This window comes from Dipteris shenzhenensis, chromosome 8 (genome assembly GCF_047967505.1).
Source record: "Dipteris shenzhenensis isolate YYH24624 ecotype China chromosome 8, Dip_SZ_1.0, whole genome shotgun sequence".
NCBI lineage: Eukaryota > Viridiplantae > Streptophyta > Polypodiopsida > Gleicheniales > Dipteridaceae > Dipteris > Dipteris shenzhenensis.
In genome coordinates this window covers 3,102,609-3,118,431 of record NC_141603.1, presented here as the reverse complement: position 1 = coordinate 3,118,431, position 15,823 = coordinate 3,102,609, and the positions used below count along the sequence as shown (strand labels likewise).

The following is a 15,823-nucleotide window of genomic DNA, read 5'->3' as shown; positions in this document are numbered from 1 at the left end:
AAAAATGGCATTTTTGGAACTAAAATTATTGAAGGCTAAATAAGTGCCCTATAGAGTGTGTGTATGTGCGTGTGCGTGTGTGTGTGCATGTGTGTGTGTGTGTGTGTGTGCGTGTGTGTGTGTGTGAGAGAGAGAGAGAGAGAGAGAGAGAGAGAGAGAGAGAGAGAGAGTAGCCCTTGATCATTAAAAAAGCACTTTATTATGTTAATAGCCCCCTAATGGCTCTCGCCTAATTCCTCCATTAGTTTACTCTTCCACTTTCTACGTACTTATTCTGAAGGCCCTTAATCTCAACAAGCTAGTCCATATGGAGAAAGGTAATTGAAGGCCTAAATTTTTCAATAGAGAAACTCAATCAATTCTTAGGTGAAAAGGTGGAGTGCCCTAATTAAGCTAATGCCAAAGGGATAGCTTCAAAGCTTCATTCAAAGGGGGGACTTGAATGTAAGACATCCATTTTGGACTCTTAAAAAACCTCTAAGCTAAATGAAGATATGAAAGAATTTGAGTGTCGGTGTGATAAGAGGGATTTTCTCACTAATTACTCTCATTTTTATCACTCCCCTTGCCTTTCCACTCCTCCTCTTGTTTTTCCACTAATTAATACATTTTATTTCTGTTATAGCTTAATAGGACCCAAAGGGTAAACTCTTAAATTACTCATATTGAGCTACACCTTATCTAATGTGGAAGAATAATTCATCCCATTTTAGCTCCCTCATATTGTCCTTTAAGGCCATCTTTTAAGGATTCTGAAACTCCTCTTCTTTACGAGCCTTTTGTTGGACCTTAGCCTAAAATTGTGTAGAGGGTCCTTGTCACAAGTTAGGTGAACCATCTTGTGAGAAAAATGTGTGGCTACACCTTGCTTCCATTTTTTGAAAGAGCACAATATTAGAAGTGCCAGTTGAAGGTAGTTAGCACCATCTGTATTGATAATGTCTAGCAAACAAACCAATTTACCAATGAACACCCCAACATCCCTTTAGATCTGCTGAAGTCATAACCAAGTACACCCTTTTCACTGATGAGAGTGGGATTTTCAGGATATGAAAGGCATTCCACAAGTTAGGGGTAATTAGCATTTTGCGATAGAAAATTGTTCACGTTCTTGACATTAATACTTGTGCATATTTTTGGTTTCACTAAGGTCATCCTGAGTTCTACCAATGCTTTACTTAATGCACAGGCACCCACAATAGGGGGATTTCAAGTCTTGACCATTTTCTGATTTAAGGTAGTATCACACCTTAGGACACAGAAGCAGGGAGTCAACTTGAATGGTGGAAGAATGCCCTAGGCAACTCGCTAGAGTTGCACACTTGCCCAACTGTCAAAGCTTTGACATACCATCTCCAAGCCAGACTGCGTGTTCTTTAATGTTGTTGCTGTCCTCGAGTATTGAACATTGTGGAAGGATGCCCAAGCACCTAATCATCCATTAGCTTTGTAACCTAATGGGAGGGTAACCTAATCCATTAGCTTTGTGCAAATGAAGGTGCATCCTTCCAAACTTCAAGCATATAAATTCAATTCTAAACCGCCTAAATGAAATTCAACACTGGGAGAGAGACACAGATCCGTTGCCTCCAAGCCAAGCTTGTGAGCTGAATGATCTCCAAGTAAAGCACATCTTTCCATTCCTCTCCCCATGTGCTCTTTTAGAATTTCTGTTTGTATTGTTACCAGCCTCTGCTGTGCTTACCTATCAGCTGCCTTTTAGGGTTTCATTTCCCTTTCGCTTTCCCCCCCTTGTCTCCTGCATTTCGTCTAAGCTCTCGCTTTTCTGTACTGTTTGTAGCTATCGATTTGGTTGAGACCACCTTTGCTCTACTTTGCTGGACGCTGCGCTTCGCCACCATGCAGCCCTCTGATGAGATGCTTCACACTCTCTCCAACTGCTTCTTGCAAACGCTAGCTCCCAGTCCCGAGCCAAGAAAACTAGCAGAGGTTTTTTTGAAGCAAGCGGCGGATCAGCCTGGTTACGGAATAGCTGTTCTCAGGCTTCTTTCAGAAGTAACTCTAGATGACCAGGTCCGACAGGCTGCTGCCGTGAACTTCAAAAATCACGTCAAATACAGATGGGAGCCTGTGGATCCTGCTCTGCCGGACATTGGGATCACAGAGAAGGAGCAAATCAAGTCGCTTATTGTTGGGCTGATGCTTAGTTCGCCTCCAAAGATTCAGAGCCAGCTCAGCGAAGCCTTAGCCATAATCAGCAAGCACGATTTTCCCAAAAAATGGCAAAGTCTTCTACCTGAGCTTGTATCCAGTTTGCAAACTGCTGCAGATCATTCTGTCATCAACGGAATCCTTCAGACGGCTAATTCCATTTTTAAACAGTTTCGTTACCTCTATAAAAGTAACGAGCTTTTCACTGATCTGAAGTATTGTCTTGACAATTTTGCTGCTCCTTTGTTGGACATCTTTGTCAGGACAAGCCAGCTTATAAATTCACATGCCCAGTCATCAGGCATGCTGAAGCCACTCCTTGAGTGCCAGAGGCTGTGTTCCAGGATATTTTACTCTCTTAACTATCAGGAGCTGCCAGAGTTCTTCGAGGATAACATGAAACAGTGGATGACACTATTTCACGAATACCTGGTTTATGACAACCCGTTGTTGAAGGAAACTAGTAATGATAAAGAGAGTGTATTAGACCAGTTGAAAGCAGCAATTTGTGAAAACATTAATCTGTATATGGAAAAGAACGAAGAGGAATTCAAGGGTTATCTACCTGGATTTGCATCTGACGTCTGGGATTTATTGATGAAAGTTTCTCTTTCCCCAAGTCAAGATAGGCTGGCCACTACGGCAATCAAGTTTTTGACTACGGTTAGCAAGGGTGTTCATCATGACCTTTTCAATCAGCCAGGCGCACTGAAGAACATCTGTGAGAGCATTGTGATTCCAAACGTGCAGCTTAGAGAAGACGATGTGGAGCTTTTTGAGATGAACCAACTGGAGTACATCAGGAGAGACATGGAGGGCAGTGATCTCGATACACGGAGGCGAGTAGCCTGTGAGCTAGTAAAAGGGTTGTCTACTCATTACATTCAAGAGGTTAACGGCATGTTCTCATTGTATGTTCGAGGGATGATGGAGAAGTATGCCACGAATCCTTCAGAGAATTGGAAAGAAAAGGACTGTGCAATATATTTGGTGATTGCTTTGGCACCCAAACAACCTCCAGGGGTTGCAACAGGATCGAACTTAGTTGACATTGAACAATTCTTTGCATCAGCTATCCTACCAGAACTTCAGATGCAAGATGTGAACTCGCAACCTGTTCTCAAAGCTGACGCAGTAAAATTTGTGACTACTTTTCGAATTCAGCTTCCAAAACAGGTGGCACTGAGTTTGATGCCTCATTTAATGAGGTTTTTGTTGTCTGAATCCAACGTAGTGCATTCATATGCAGCTACCTGTATTGAGAAGATGCTCATCATAAGGGATGGAAAACAATTGCGCTTTGGTGCACAAGATTTGGCTCCTTTTGTATCAAATCTTTTAAATAACCTTTTCAGTGCATTGAAACTACCTGAATCGCAAGAGAACGTTTATGTGATGAAATGCATTATGAGGGTCTTATCTGTTGGAGACATTGTCCAGTATTCTTCTGGTTGCATTGAACAACTAGTGGCCATTCTCTCTACGGTGTACAGAAACCCAACCAATCCTAGCTTCAATCATTACTTGTTTGAAGCAATAGCCGCTCTTGTGAAAAGAAGTTGTGAAAAGAGTCCCGAGTTGGTGAGCAATTTTGAAAACAGGCTTTTTCCAGTTTTCCAGGACATATTAGCCCTCGATGTGGCTGAATTTGCACCATATGTTTTCCAGATTTTGGCTCAGCTTATCGAGGCCCACAATCCACCTCTTCCTTCTGCCTACATTGGACTTTTTCCTCCTCTGCTGAGCCCAACTCTTTGGCAGAGGTCAGCCAATGTGCCTGCTCTTGTCAGGCTGCTGCAAGCTTACCTACAGAAAGCTTCACAAGAAATCATTCAGGCAGACCAGTTGCAGCAGGTGTTGGGTGTGTTTGAGAAGTTGATAAGCTCTAAAAACACTGACCACCATGGGTTTTTTGTTTTAAACACAATCGTTGAGTACTTAGACTACCAAGCAATTTCTAAGTACATTGATGCGATATGGAAGCTTTTGTTCATACGCTTGCAGACTCTACGGACCGGGAAGTTCATCAAATCATTGATAGTCTTTATGTCACTTTTCTGTGTCAAGTATGGGCAGAGCGTTCTTATTGATTCCATTAACGGGGTTCAGCAGAGCATAATGATGAATATTCTTGAGACATTTTGGATTCCCCACCTGTCCTCTATCACAGGAGATCTTGAAGTTAAGCTGTGTGTTGTTGCTGCTACAAAGCTTCTTTGCGAGTCTCCCATGTTACAGACAGATACTGCTGCTCCAATCTGGGGAAAACTGTTGAACAGCTTGATGACATTGCTTGTTCGACCAGAGGATGAGAGGGCTGATGAAGAATTAGAAATTCCAGATTTTGATGAGGGTGTTGGTTACAGTGTGGTTTATGCTCAGTTGAACAATGCTGGAAAGAAGGAGGATGATCCAGTCAAGGAAATTCGGGATTCAAAGGAATTTCTTGTGACTTCCTTGTCAAAGGCGTCTGCATCATTACCTGGGAAGTTTCCACTTCTCATTCAACAGAATGTGGATCCAGTCAATCAAGCTGGATTGGCACAATTTTGCAACAACTATAGAGCTGTCATAGCTTAACTGTAAGCTCTTGTCTTCCTTGTCTTTATGGGAACGGTTTCAAGTGCCATCATATATATACAGACTTTGCATGCTGGACAATGAATGCACAAATTTTTGCCCTGCCTTTGGGCAGGGCCACAGAGAGAGAGAGAGAGAGAGAGAGAGATTCCCTCACTGCCTATCATTTGAGGTATTGTATGCTGTAATAGGGTGAGCTCTCTGCTCGACGTTGGGATTAATTGTTCTGAAAATAGCCCTTTGTCCATAACTGTCAGGCAACGCGAGCCTATTGGGTGAACTAATTCTCGATGACTGGCCATTTCCGTCCATTTCATTTCATGGATGGCCTATGGTTGCAATCAGCTTGCAGGCATCAGATAGTCCATTCTACTTCCTTTTTTTGGGCTGACCTTATGGCAGGATATATTAGATTGCAAAGTTAGGACATCAATATCTTGTTTCTGCTATGCATGATTGAGGTTATGGTATTTTTCGAACAGTGGCTATCCCCTCCCATCTGTGCTCCTTCATAGGCTCTAATGGTTGATGTCACGGGGACGTGAAAAGTGATGTTAAGTAATCTTGTAACTCAACCCACACTTAACCCAAGGTTAATCGTGGTTAAGTCTAGCAATAGTTTGGCCGTGAGGGACTGGCTAGAGGAAGTGCAAACTTCCTAGAAGTTCCTAGGGGCAAAGTCTAGGTGCACCACTAGGTCCTAGGGGCAAGGCAAAGGCACTAGAGAGGGGTTTAAAACTTGGGCCCAAGGACAACCAATGTTGTTCTTGGTTAGGTGGGTTAGAGCTTTAATGAAGGGACAAGTGTCATGCATGCAGGTTCATGCCCTTCTACCACCTACCATCTCTCTCCCCTCACCCTCCTAGGACATTGTAGGCCTAACAGAAGCTCCCTCCACAGATTTCTTTGCATTTTTTGGCTCTCCCACTTGCTTTTGCTGCTCCTCTGGCTTTTTCTTCAGCTCTTGCACACATTTCGAGGCAGCCCAGCTGATGGCATGCACCCCGAGGTAGTATACAGCTGCTGATGCGCTTCCCGAGGCAAGTTCGATGCATTTAATGCAATCTGTACGATTGTATGGACTGCCAACACGGATTCGAGGCACAGATCCCAAGGTCGAGGCTTTGGGGAGATCTGCAGGCCGGTGTCCTCTTCAGCCTCTGTGCCCGGACAGTGGGTTTTTGGATCTGGACTTCCATTTGTTTGCTTTTGTTACTTTGAAGCTTTTTGCAGTGCATGTGTGGTGTTTTGCAGTCCTTTCTAGTTTTTCTCAGGTTCTAGCAAGCACCCAGAGGCAAGAGTGTTCCTAGGCAGGACGGTGTGGATGCATGTGATAGCCTTGAGGCTACTTTGAGCACAGTTTGTTAGTGGTTTGCATGCTTGAATGCCTCTCAGTTGGGACAGGTCAGAAGTGGATGCCTAAGATTGCCTTGCCACTGGGATTCTAGTGGTGCACTTGGTTTAGATGCCCAGAAGATAGATAGGGGATTTGCAGAGAGGAACAGTTTTGGGGTGAGCCCCTGGTGTAAAGCATTTCCATTCAGAAGCATTAAATAAATATTGAAAGGGGCGCCGATGCATTTGGGGCTAGTGGGTGCATTGTGTACTGTTTTCACTGAGCAGGGGCTTTCTAGCCTCCCCTTTGTTGTTGTTGAAGTTTGTTTCTAAGTTTTGTTAAGTGGTTGAAGTGACTGAAGCTTGCATTGTGGCTATTTATGAGGTTTATGATTGAGTAGAAGAGGATCACTGCCCTTTAGTTTGTTGAAGGCCGGTTACAGTTGACTAAAAAAACGAGCCAATATGCTTCCTATTTATAGGATGAGGTCAGGCAGTCTCAGGTGGATTACCTGATCTATGATAGCCAACCAGATTTGGGACAGACTGACTCCAACCTGGGCCCTCCATGTGTGCCTGCCTGTATAGGGCAACACCCAGCCAGTCTTTTCCTGCCCCATGTGGGCTCTTGGTCAGCCCCACAAAGGGTTCTCTCTATCCATAATGGACAGCCTGATGTATCTTCATCAGATCCAATGCATTGGTCATCATCAGTTATAGAGATCTCATTTCCATGGTAATATGCACCATGAGTTCATTTTCTGTGATTCACACCATCTTGCTATGCTGGTCACAGCTTTCGTGAAGGTAGCCACAATTCACACTTTCCACAATATACTAGGCATATCTTTGATAGAGGTGATGCTCATTTACACCTCATGCATATCGATATTTCTCAATTTCAATCTCTATTTCTGTGTTTTGAGCTATGTATGATTTGGTGAATGTTATGTGATTGATTTTTTTCAATTTATGGGAATTTCAAATCTAAATGTAAATTAAATAAATAACCTGGAAGGAGTGTAAGTCTTGAAAACACGACTCACACAAAAAACTTACACGTGTGATCTCTAAGTATGTGCACAAATTGTAAATAAATGAGAAATGGCGGGTATTTGGTGAGAGTGTGAACATGTTATGCTCCTTTTCAGAAACCTAAAAACATTGGGACTGTGTCAAATAGCCTTCTTTTAAAGTTCACCAAGGCTGTCTGAATGGCTATATGATTAACATTTATTTCATGATGGCTGCACACGAAATGAGAAGGCTGCGCATGTAAGGAGAACAGATGGTGGTCATCTTGACTTCATGAGCAACAGTCTCCTTGTACTCAATGCTATGCTCATATGCATCCCTTGTAGCCAAAAGACGAGCCTTGTACTTCTCAATGATATGTAATCCTATATTCTCAGTTAGTGCCCATGATATATATCATATTTTCCTTTAAGTAGGTCCACCAAATCTTGCGTGCCATTGTTAACAGTGGATTTGTCATGGGCATCTACAGCCCATGGCATATCTGCCTTGCTGTCAGCCCCACAGATGCAGGATGCAGTTAGCAAAAGATAAAGCATGTAAAAAATGTGGAGTTCACTTTCCCTATCAAAAAGGCAACGTGTTGACTTTTGACCGACCTTGTCAAACACTCAGCCAGTTCTACCCTAAAAACCTATAAAAGTCTGCTTCCTCCAGATTTGGTCTAGGGCTTCATTAGCAACAAGTGCCTCCAGTGTAGCAAATTCAGCAGTAGGGAAGAGGGCACAGTGAGCAGATCATCACCATTGCCATCTTCCATCTATAGGAAGGAGGAATCCTTCATGAACAGCCGTAATTCCTTTCAACGTTTTGGCTCAATTGCATTCAGCATTTCATTCAATGGTTAATAAGTGAGACTTCTTCCTATTTTATTGGTATCAGAGCTCTTTCAGTTCTATAACTATTTTAATAGGGGTTTTGGAGCATAAATCTTGATGCATATCAGTCTATGCTACTGTTCCACCATCTTTATTACCTGGATTGCTTATCTAGCTTGATTTGGGGTGTGCTAGAGGCTGGATTTGATAAAAAAGGCATCTGGTCAGATTGGGATCTTCTCTCTCTCTTCCCGATGCCATCATGATACTTGCCAAGATATTCAGAGTTGACCAGGAGGTCACCCACTTGAGATATCATTGGCTACTTTGGGACTTGCCAGGATTGGCCAAGGAATTGGACACTGAACGGTGATTGCTATCGAGATATTCAGTTGGATGCTCTATGGACAGCTATCAGGTTCTTCTGCTGTAAATCTTTGGCCATCTGAATATAGTAAAATACCCAAAGGGGTGCTAATGTTTTAGGGCCAATCGGGTGTTTGGCTTCACTGCAAGGAGCCCTCTAGCTCCTTGTCTTTCTTTTGGTTTATTCTGTGGTGATTATTTTAACTGTTATTATTTCATGGTTGGCTGTGAATAAGTTACTTGTTGATTAATTCAAGCGTTAAGTTGCCCACTGGGTTCTCGAAGGCCGGTTTCATTGGTTCCATTGTTGGGACATCACCAACTTTCTCTAGGGATGAGTCGTGGTTTTGTTTGGGCAAGCAAAGAGAACAAGTTATTTTCTACAGCTGTCAGCCAGTAAGAGACAGCCCAGATGGCCGATGTCTATGAGGATTGGGGGAGGATACACAGAGAATCCAGGGATGACGTAGACGATAAAGAGGAGGAACAGCATGCTCCTCGAGAGAATCAAGATCTGGATGAATGAAAAGAAGACAATGAAGAGGTGGATCATGATACAATGTTCAAAGCTCGTTAGCTAGTGCTGTGGAGACTTTTGCACAGACTTTCAGGGAGCTTTTGAATGCGCCTCCGAAGTCCAAGAAGACCAAGAAGGTTCCTGCACAGCCGTCAGTGGACCATCACTTTGTTCTAGGTATGAGTTCCGGTAATAGTTTTCAGTCCTTCAATCCAAGACAGCAAGCTCTTTCCAATTCTTCCATGCACCCAGGATATTTTGGTGGAGGATCTGTATTTCAGGCTTTGGTTGGACAGCCCGAGGGTGTGTCTGGTTTCCATCATGGAATGCAAGGTCCTCAAGGCCCAATGTTTGGTACTATTCCAAACATGATGTATCAGAATGTTGGCATGCAGCCAGGCATGCAATCATTGGCATATTGTACTAGCCTATTGGGGTGTTGTCTTGGCTAACTTGTTGACGTGGCCAACTTCCATGTGGAAGTCATCCGATTGCATGCTGATGTGGTTGATTGCCACATAGCACTTTTTGGCTTGATGCGCTAGAGGAGAGAGAAACAACGCTAGTAAAAATACCCCTTACTCTTTGGGAGCAGGCCTCAGAGGTAAGTTGATAATTTTTGTAGGCTTAGTTTTGGCCTCACAAAAGACGTTATAGGTTATGGGTTGATCTTTGCTAAATTTAAGCCCTACAAGTCAAATTATTCTAGATTTCTAACTTAGGATGTGCTTAAAATACCTGTTAAGGCTGCCGCAAGGGTACAAGTGCGTAGAGTCATTGGAAGAAGGGGAGATCATGCTAGAATGGTCCACAAAATGTGTTGTACTCCATATCAGCAAGTCGTTGCAAGAAATGTTGCAAATCCATCTTAACACCACCTATTTGAGATGAATCAATTGCCATGGGTTGGTGCCTACATCGAGATGACATCATCTTCGGCTCATAAAATAGGCGAGGGAAGATTGAAGGCCTCTGAATGTTTCCATTAACATAAAACTTTGGGGGGAGGGATCGTAAATGATACGCCATCATATACTGGCATAAAAACATACAAAGATATGTAGAAAATACTCAACGTTCCATTCCATCTTTTAAACTTGCCTTTCCTTTCTTTTTATTACTTGGTTCCTAAGATTTTGCAACATGTTGGCCTAGTTGCCAAGAGTTTGGAGTTCTCATGGCCTCATCTCATTATGTGTATCCCCTCTGCTTCCTTGAAAGCCTTTGTTTTCCAATTGTTGATCAAGGCATAATCCACCACATTGGCTTGGTCTTCTATAGTCTAAAAGTGTTCTGAATCTTGAGATCATGTGTAGTTGGCCTTAGAGTCATCTATGATTTACTAGACTCCTTCAAAGTCGTCTCGTACAAGTGCACAGACTAGACTAGCAATTAAGGGTAGACATAGGCTCAAGTACTTGAATCCCATTGGAACATTTGCTGCACTGGCAAGACAAGAGACCCGTCAGACTGTACTCATGTTTCCCCCTCCCCTCGGTTCCATCCATGGATTCTGCGCCATGTTGGCCTAGTCCCCAAGAGTTTGGAGTCCTAGTGGCCCCATCTCACTATGTGTTCCCCTTTGCTTCCTCAAAAGCCTTCATTTCCCAAATCTTGATCATGGTGTGATCCACCACACTGGCTAGTTCTTTTTGAGTCTAAAGTGTACTCCAACTTGGGGTGCATGTGCAACTGGTTTGGAGTCATCTATGATTACCAAACTCCTTCAAAGTCTTCATATAAAATTGGGGAAGTGAGTTGTTTGATTGCAATTGGGGAAGAGATTTCCGCACTTGGGATGCATTTACAGCTGGTTTGAAGTCATCTATGATTTACCGAACTCCTTCAAAGTCCTCATATACAATTGTGGAAGTCAGTTGCTTTTTTACAACTGGGGAAGTCAGTCCTCATATACAATTGGGGAAGTGCTTGAACCTGCGTGCATTGGCAGCTGGTTTGGAGTCATCATGATTTACCAAACTCCTTTAAAGTCCTCATATACGATTGGGGAAGAGATTTTCGTGATGATTCCTCTTGAGGGCAGAGGGGCTATTCCTCGTAGTAGGCATGCTGTCATCAATGGACTATTCATCACCATTGAGGTACACAGACAGTGTAATGTGGTATCCAAACTAGATGATTGTGATAGTGGTGCTTTTAGACACATGCCATACAAGAAGGAATGTTACAGCTCTCTCTCTGTGCACATTTTGCATGAGTCACTGACCAAATTCAGAGCATTGCAGGACATGCACTGCACCAACCTCGGCTCAGACGCATGCTTAAAGCATTGAAATATTCTTGAAGCATCTCCTGAAATATACTATATTTGTATTACATTTACGTGTGCATATATCATATGGTTTCAACCATAGGGTAGATACCAGATCAGTTGTCACTATGGGGGAGGGTCTAGGTGCTCGATGAAAGGGATAGGTAAAGAATTTTTTCTTGATTGGCACATGCGGGACCAGGTTTTTGCCAGAGCTACTTTGTGTGGGTTCGTGTGGTAGCCGTCCTTGTCATTGTCTTCTTTGTGGGTTCCGTTGACAGTTCTTCCAAGATCATGGGGCTGCTTGAAAGTGATTGGCTGCTCCTTTGACTATAGCAAATTCCTGAGGACTGGGAAGAAATTCGGATGCCAACTGATCTCTTATGGCTTCTTTCTGAGAAACTCCTTCACCTCATCTCCTTGAGACCTTGAGAATTGTTCATGCATCATCAGCACTTGAGGCTAATGTTCTGCGTTGTTTGACCAAGGACAACATATGCATTTGTGTACTTTTCCTCTTATGCTTCAACCATTGCTCGTTTGGCAGTGTCACAGCTGTGACTATGACGGTAGGACTTGGCCTCTGGTATGTGTCTCTGTGAACTTCCGTAACCTCTATGAGGTTGACCCGGACTTCCACAATGAGTAGTTAGTGGGTAAGTGGACCCATCAAGCCTATCTTCTCTAAAGTTGGGGATGGGAAGATACTTGCAAGTGGCCAAATAATTCACTGCTGTGTAAAAACGGCAAACCCTTGAATACCTTTGTCAATGAAGCAATCTGCTTAGATAAGGCCACCTATGATCAGGGAATTGGAGCAGATTCTTCCACAATGGCTTGGACTGTTGTGAAATTGTGCAGGCAATTCTTGATGTTGTGTGGGATTGCTGCCCACTTTCTTGCAGATCTGCAAATGGGTTTCTTGTACCTCTGGGGAGTATCTTCTTCAAGTCACGTAATTTGCTTGGAGTCCCCCTTGGCTTGGGCACTCTTTCAAGTCAACTTCACCTGGTGTAGTGGACAACTGGGCCACTATACTATGGGAGAGATTCACCATGTACATATAGAAGCAAGTAAGGCCAGTTTACAAAGCTAGAAGATACATGAGCAAGAGTAGATATTTCCCTTTTCAAGATGCCATGGGGCGGGGGGACTGCTACTTATAGCAGAGGTAAGTAGCACTTCTACTCATAGTAGGGGGGAGTGCCTTCCTTAAGAGCTGACCAAGAGGCTGACTTGGGTCAACTCCCTGCACGTGGCACTTTTGTGGCACTTTTGCCTGGACCAGGGCCGATCTGATGCTGATATGCCATGTGGCAGATTGCCATGCAGCAACCCACCCTATACTAGCTGACATGTGCAGTCCTCCAACTGTCACTGGTTATCGAGGTCTCGGCAATCTGGCCCATCTGTGTCTGGTTTGAGTGGGAATGTACTTGGCATTCTGGATCAGCCTGATTCTCTAGGATGATATCCTTTCTTGACATCTTCTCATGGAGGCCTTGCAAATTGAGCAACTAAGGATTGATTTAGCATGCGGAGGTTGGAGCAGCATCGTGGTCTAGGTAGGTTTGTGCACAGAAATAAATGTTAAAAGTAAACCGCTTTACTTTCTTGATATAGTGTTGCTCGTCTTACTGTTTTAGAGGTGTGTTCAACGTTGGGAATTGCGTGGCAATTGCCACCTGTGTTATCACACATAAAAACGAATGTATGTCTTTTCGTGTATTGGTTTGATCTAGGGTGTTGCTATGTTCAACTAAAGAATCTCCATGCACGTGCTTCGTGTTCCTCCATGAGCTGTACCACTTTCAATGTGTGTGGAATTGATGAAACTTTGTTTTGGAATGGGAAACTTTGTGGGACTTCATCAATAAACATGATAGGATTCCTTTGAACTGTCAACGGGTCACTGACAACTGATGCGTGAAGTCATCCTCTTTCCCTGCGGGAGGGTTTTCAGTGGTTTACTTTGTGTGAACTCAAAGCCCCAATACAAAGTTGAGCACGCTGAGTGCAGTCAAAAGATGTCTTTCGGGTACTAAAATTTTTGGGCTGCTGTAAGCATTGTAATTTTCTGTCACCACATGCACAAGTTTGCGCGGCTGTTCCGAAATGTCTGTTTGTGATGATTTGGGAGAATTTGATTTAATTTATTAAAGATGATGAGTTGTTTTGGCCCTTGAAAGGCTCCAATTGGATGTCTATACTTAGCTTGGTCCTTTTTGTGTGTTCATCGTAATCAGCTGGTCAAGTCAGATTGTGTATGAAGACGTCACACAGCATATTGAACATGCAATTCAGCATTGCATTACTTGTTAATATGGAAACATTGGAGCATATACTTGGTTAATATGTCTCCCTTCGCCATAGTTTGTGCATGCTTGTAGCTATATTTGACAATAGTTTATCCTTAACAAGAATGTTTTAATTGAAGTAGTTTATTTTTCTCTGTGTGCTCAATGGTATGGTAAAGTAGAACTGAAGTTTCCCATCTAATCCGTTCCAAGTTGTGAAGGTGGCTTGCTTGACGCAGTTCAAATACCCTTAGATGGTTTTATATGGGTCAACTACAATTCTCGCGTTTTGCACTCTGTGTGCATGGTTAAACATTCTGGGTTGTCTTACTTATTTAAGAATGCCTTCTTTGTTGTATGAGCTGATATGTATGATGTTGACAACCAAGAAATCTTTACCTGGTTTCTCATTTTCGGTGTCTATAATGCATTGTCATGTTACATCTTGCTCTCTATGATTAACTTTCGAGTGGGTGGATCGAACTTGGACGTCCTTGTTGGAATTCAACATCCCTTGGTTGAGAAGGGACTATTCATAGGCTCTTTTTTTTTATAAAAATTCTAGATGTATTCTGTGTTAAAGTGTAGGCGCTATTTATTGGACTTAGGCTGTGTGTCTACTTCTCCCCTTTACAAAAATGCTTATGAAAGGGAGACTATGCTTGCCAAGCTTTTGGTTAGTTTGTCTCATGGTGGTATTCATTGAAATGCAAAGTTCCATGAGAATACTAGAGAGAATGGTGGTGGGGTGAGCAAATGTGACATGTGGGGTCAAGAGTGGCATGAGGGTTGGGTGAGATGGTTTTGGAGTTGAGAACCCATTTATTTTAGTTTTATATGGGAGCAAGCGAGGAGAGGCTTGAAGTATCGAAGCTTATATATATATATCTCAAGACATTAAAAAAATGAACAATCGACTTAGAGATACAAAACAAGGAGATGAAATGCTATTAGGCATTGAGAAAATAAATCAAATACAAAAAGAACAAAATTTTTTTTTTGGAGAAACAAAAAGAACATATTTGAAAGAAGCATTACAAATATTAATTTTTTATGTTACTACAAGGAATGAGCATTGATATGAACAGAACACTCTAGAACTACTATTCTAGGTCATGATGAAACATGCTCTATTACTAGAAGCAGTGGTACGAGTGGAATTTCTTGTGTCGAGTCTAATGGTCACCATCCAACATATGAAGAACCGAGAAGAAGTCTATAGGAACAATTAGCCGAATTGTCTGAGATCAACAAATTGTAGCTTAGGGTAGTGTGGTTGCAAAACATAATCCAATAGAGGAGAAAGATGTTGCATGGTTGTCCCATCAAAAAGGGATCATTATAGGGAGGCATGCTCATGCTACTGTAATGTGCACCATTGGCTATATTGAAGCAAGACTTCCATCGTGTATGGGTCGAACCATTGATTCATTTTGGCAATTCGTTTTCGTCTAGGTCTTCTAAGGTGATGGTCCTATTGTCAAAGCAATTTTTGATTTGCCTTTGCACATTTTTTACCTGATTGTGATGATCCATTTCGATCCTTACGTGGGCAAGGCCACCTTCAAAGCTACTACAAATAAGCACTGTTTAGCTTATAACAAGGGGACACTATGTAATCATTGCTTGACACATGTGTAAGTGTACCAATGAAGTCCCTTGAATAATAGCAGTGTATTCCACTTTGATGATCCCTTCTTTCGATATCTATAAAAGTAGCCCATTATTTATCATGTGCATGACAATATTGTTAAATTGCAGATCGCTATTTTTAAGAGAGCATACCTTTGTATCCTTTGGTGGTACTACACTAGTTCTAGGGGAATTTGGTTTGGCTTCTTGCAACTCTGGTGGGACCAGTCGCTATTCCTCTTGTTGCTTGCCAGAAGCTTGCATCTTCTTGATTTGCTTCAAGGTTGTTATTTGAACCTCTTCTTTGTCCTTCCACTTCAAACGCTTTTATTTCATTGGTATTGCCACCAGTTCAGCTTCCTAGATGGGACCCTTAGACCATGTCATCGCATACACATTAATCTTCTCTAGCTCAATGTACTACACATCTCCCTACATAGTGCACGTCAAGCAATTGCGTTGTTGCAACTTGTATAGGTGAGTTGTTGACTTGGTCTAACATATTGATGTGTCCCCCCATTCTTCAATCAGCATGGCAGTTGTTTGTGTCAGTGGCTACTTCTACTAAGGCGGTCCACGTCTTGGTGGCCAATGTGTGATTTCCAATCCTTGCTCTATTCTTTGTTTTGCATCTTGAATGGGCAATCTTGGCCTTGACGGTGCCCGTTTTCCAAACAATACTTATAGTCTTTATCCACTCTGAAATTCTGGCCCAACATTATTTGCATATTCCAATTACCTCTCTAATTCCAATTGCTTAACTGATTCCAGTTGCTCTCTTCTAGACCTGTGCCACCTC

The 15,823-nt window shown here is 42.5% G+C and overlaps 1 protein-coding gene across 2 annotated transcripts; it reads left to right on the top strand.

Annotated features, from left to right (window-relative positions):
* Positions 1–1,490: 1,490 nt before the first annotated feature.
* On the top strand, positions 1,491–13,114 carry LOC147898968 (cellular apoptosis susceptibility protein, putative / importin-alpha re-exporter). Of its 2 annotated transcripts, XM_087377978.1 has the most exons (3): positions 1,491–1,622; positions 1,802–4,752; positions 13,002–13,114. In XM_087377978.1, the coding sequence occupies exon 2, from the start codon at positions 1,861–1,863 to the stop codon at positions 4,750–4,752; it is 2,892 nt and encodes a 963-aa protein (XP_087234104.1). In that variant the 5' UTR covers positions 1,491–1,622; positions 1,802–1,860; the 3' UTR covers positions 13,002–13,114. The 2 variants fall into 2 exon arrangements, with proteins under 2 accessions (XP_087234104.1, XP_087234103.1); XM_087377977.1 differs by lacking the exon at positions 13,002–13,114 and having other exon boundaries at positions 1,802–5,905.
* Positions 13,115–15,823: the final 2,709 nt, after the last annotated feature.

Bases quoted from the DNA above. Each gene is read 5' to 3' on its own strand.
- LOC147898968 (XM_087377978.1), top strand. From the start codon at position 1,861: ATGCAGCCCTCTGATGAGATGCTTCACACTCTCTCCAACTGCTTCTTG.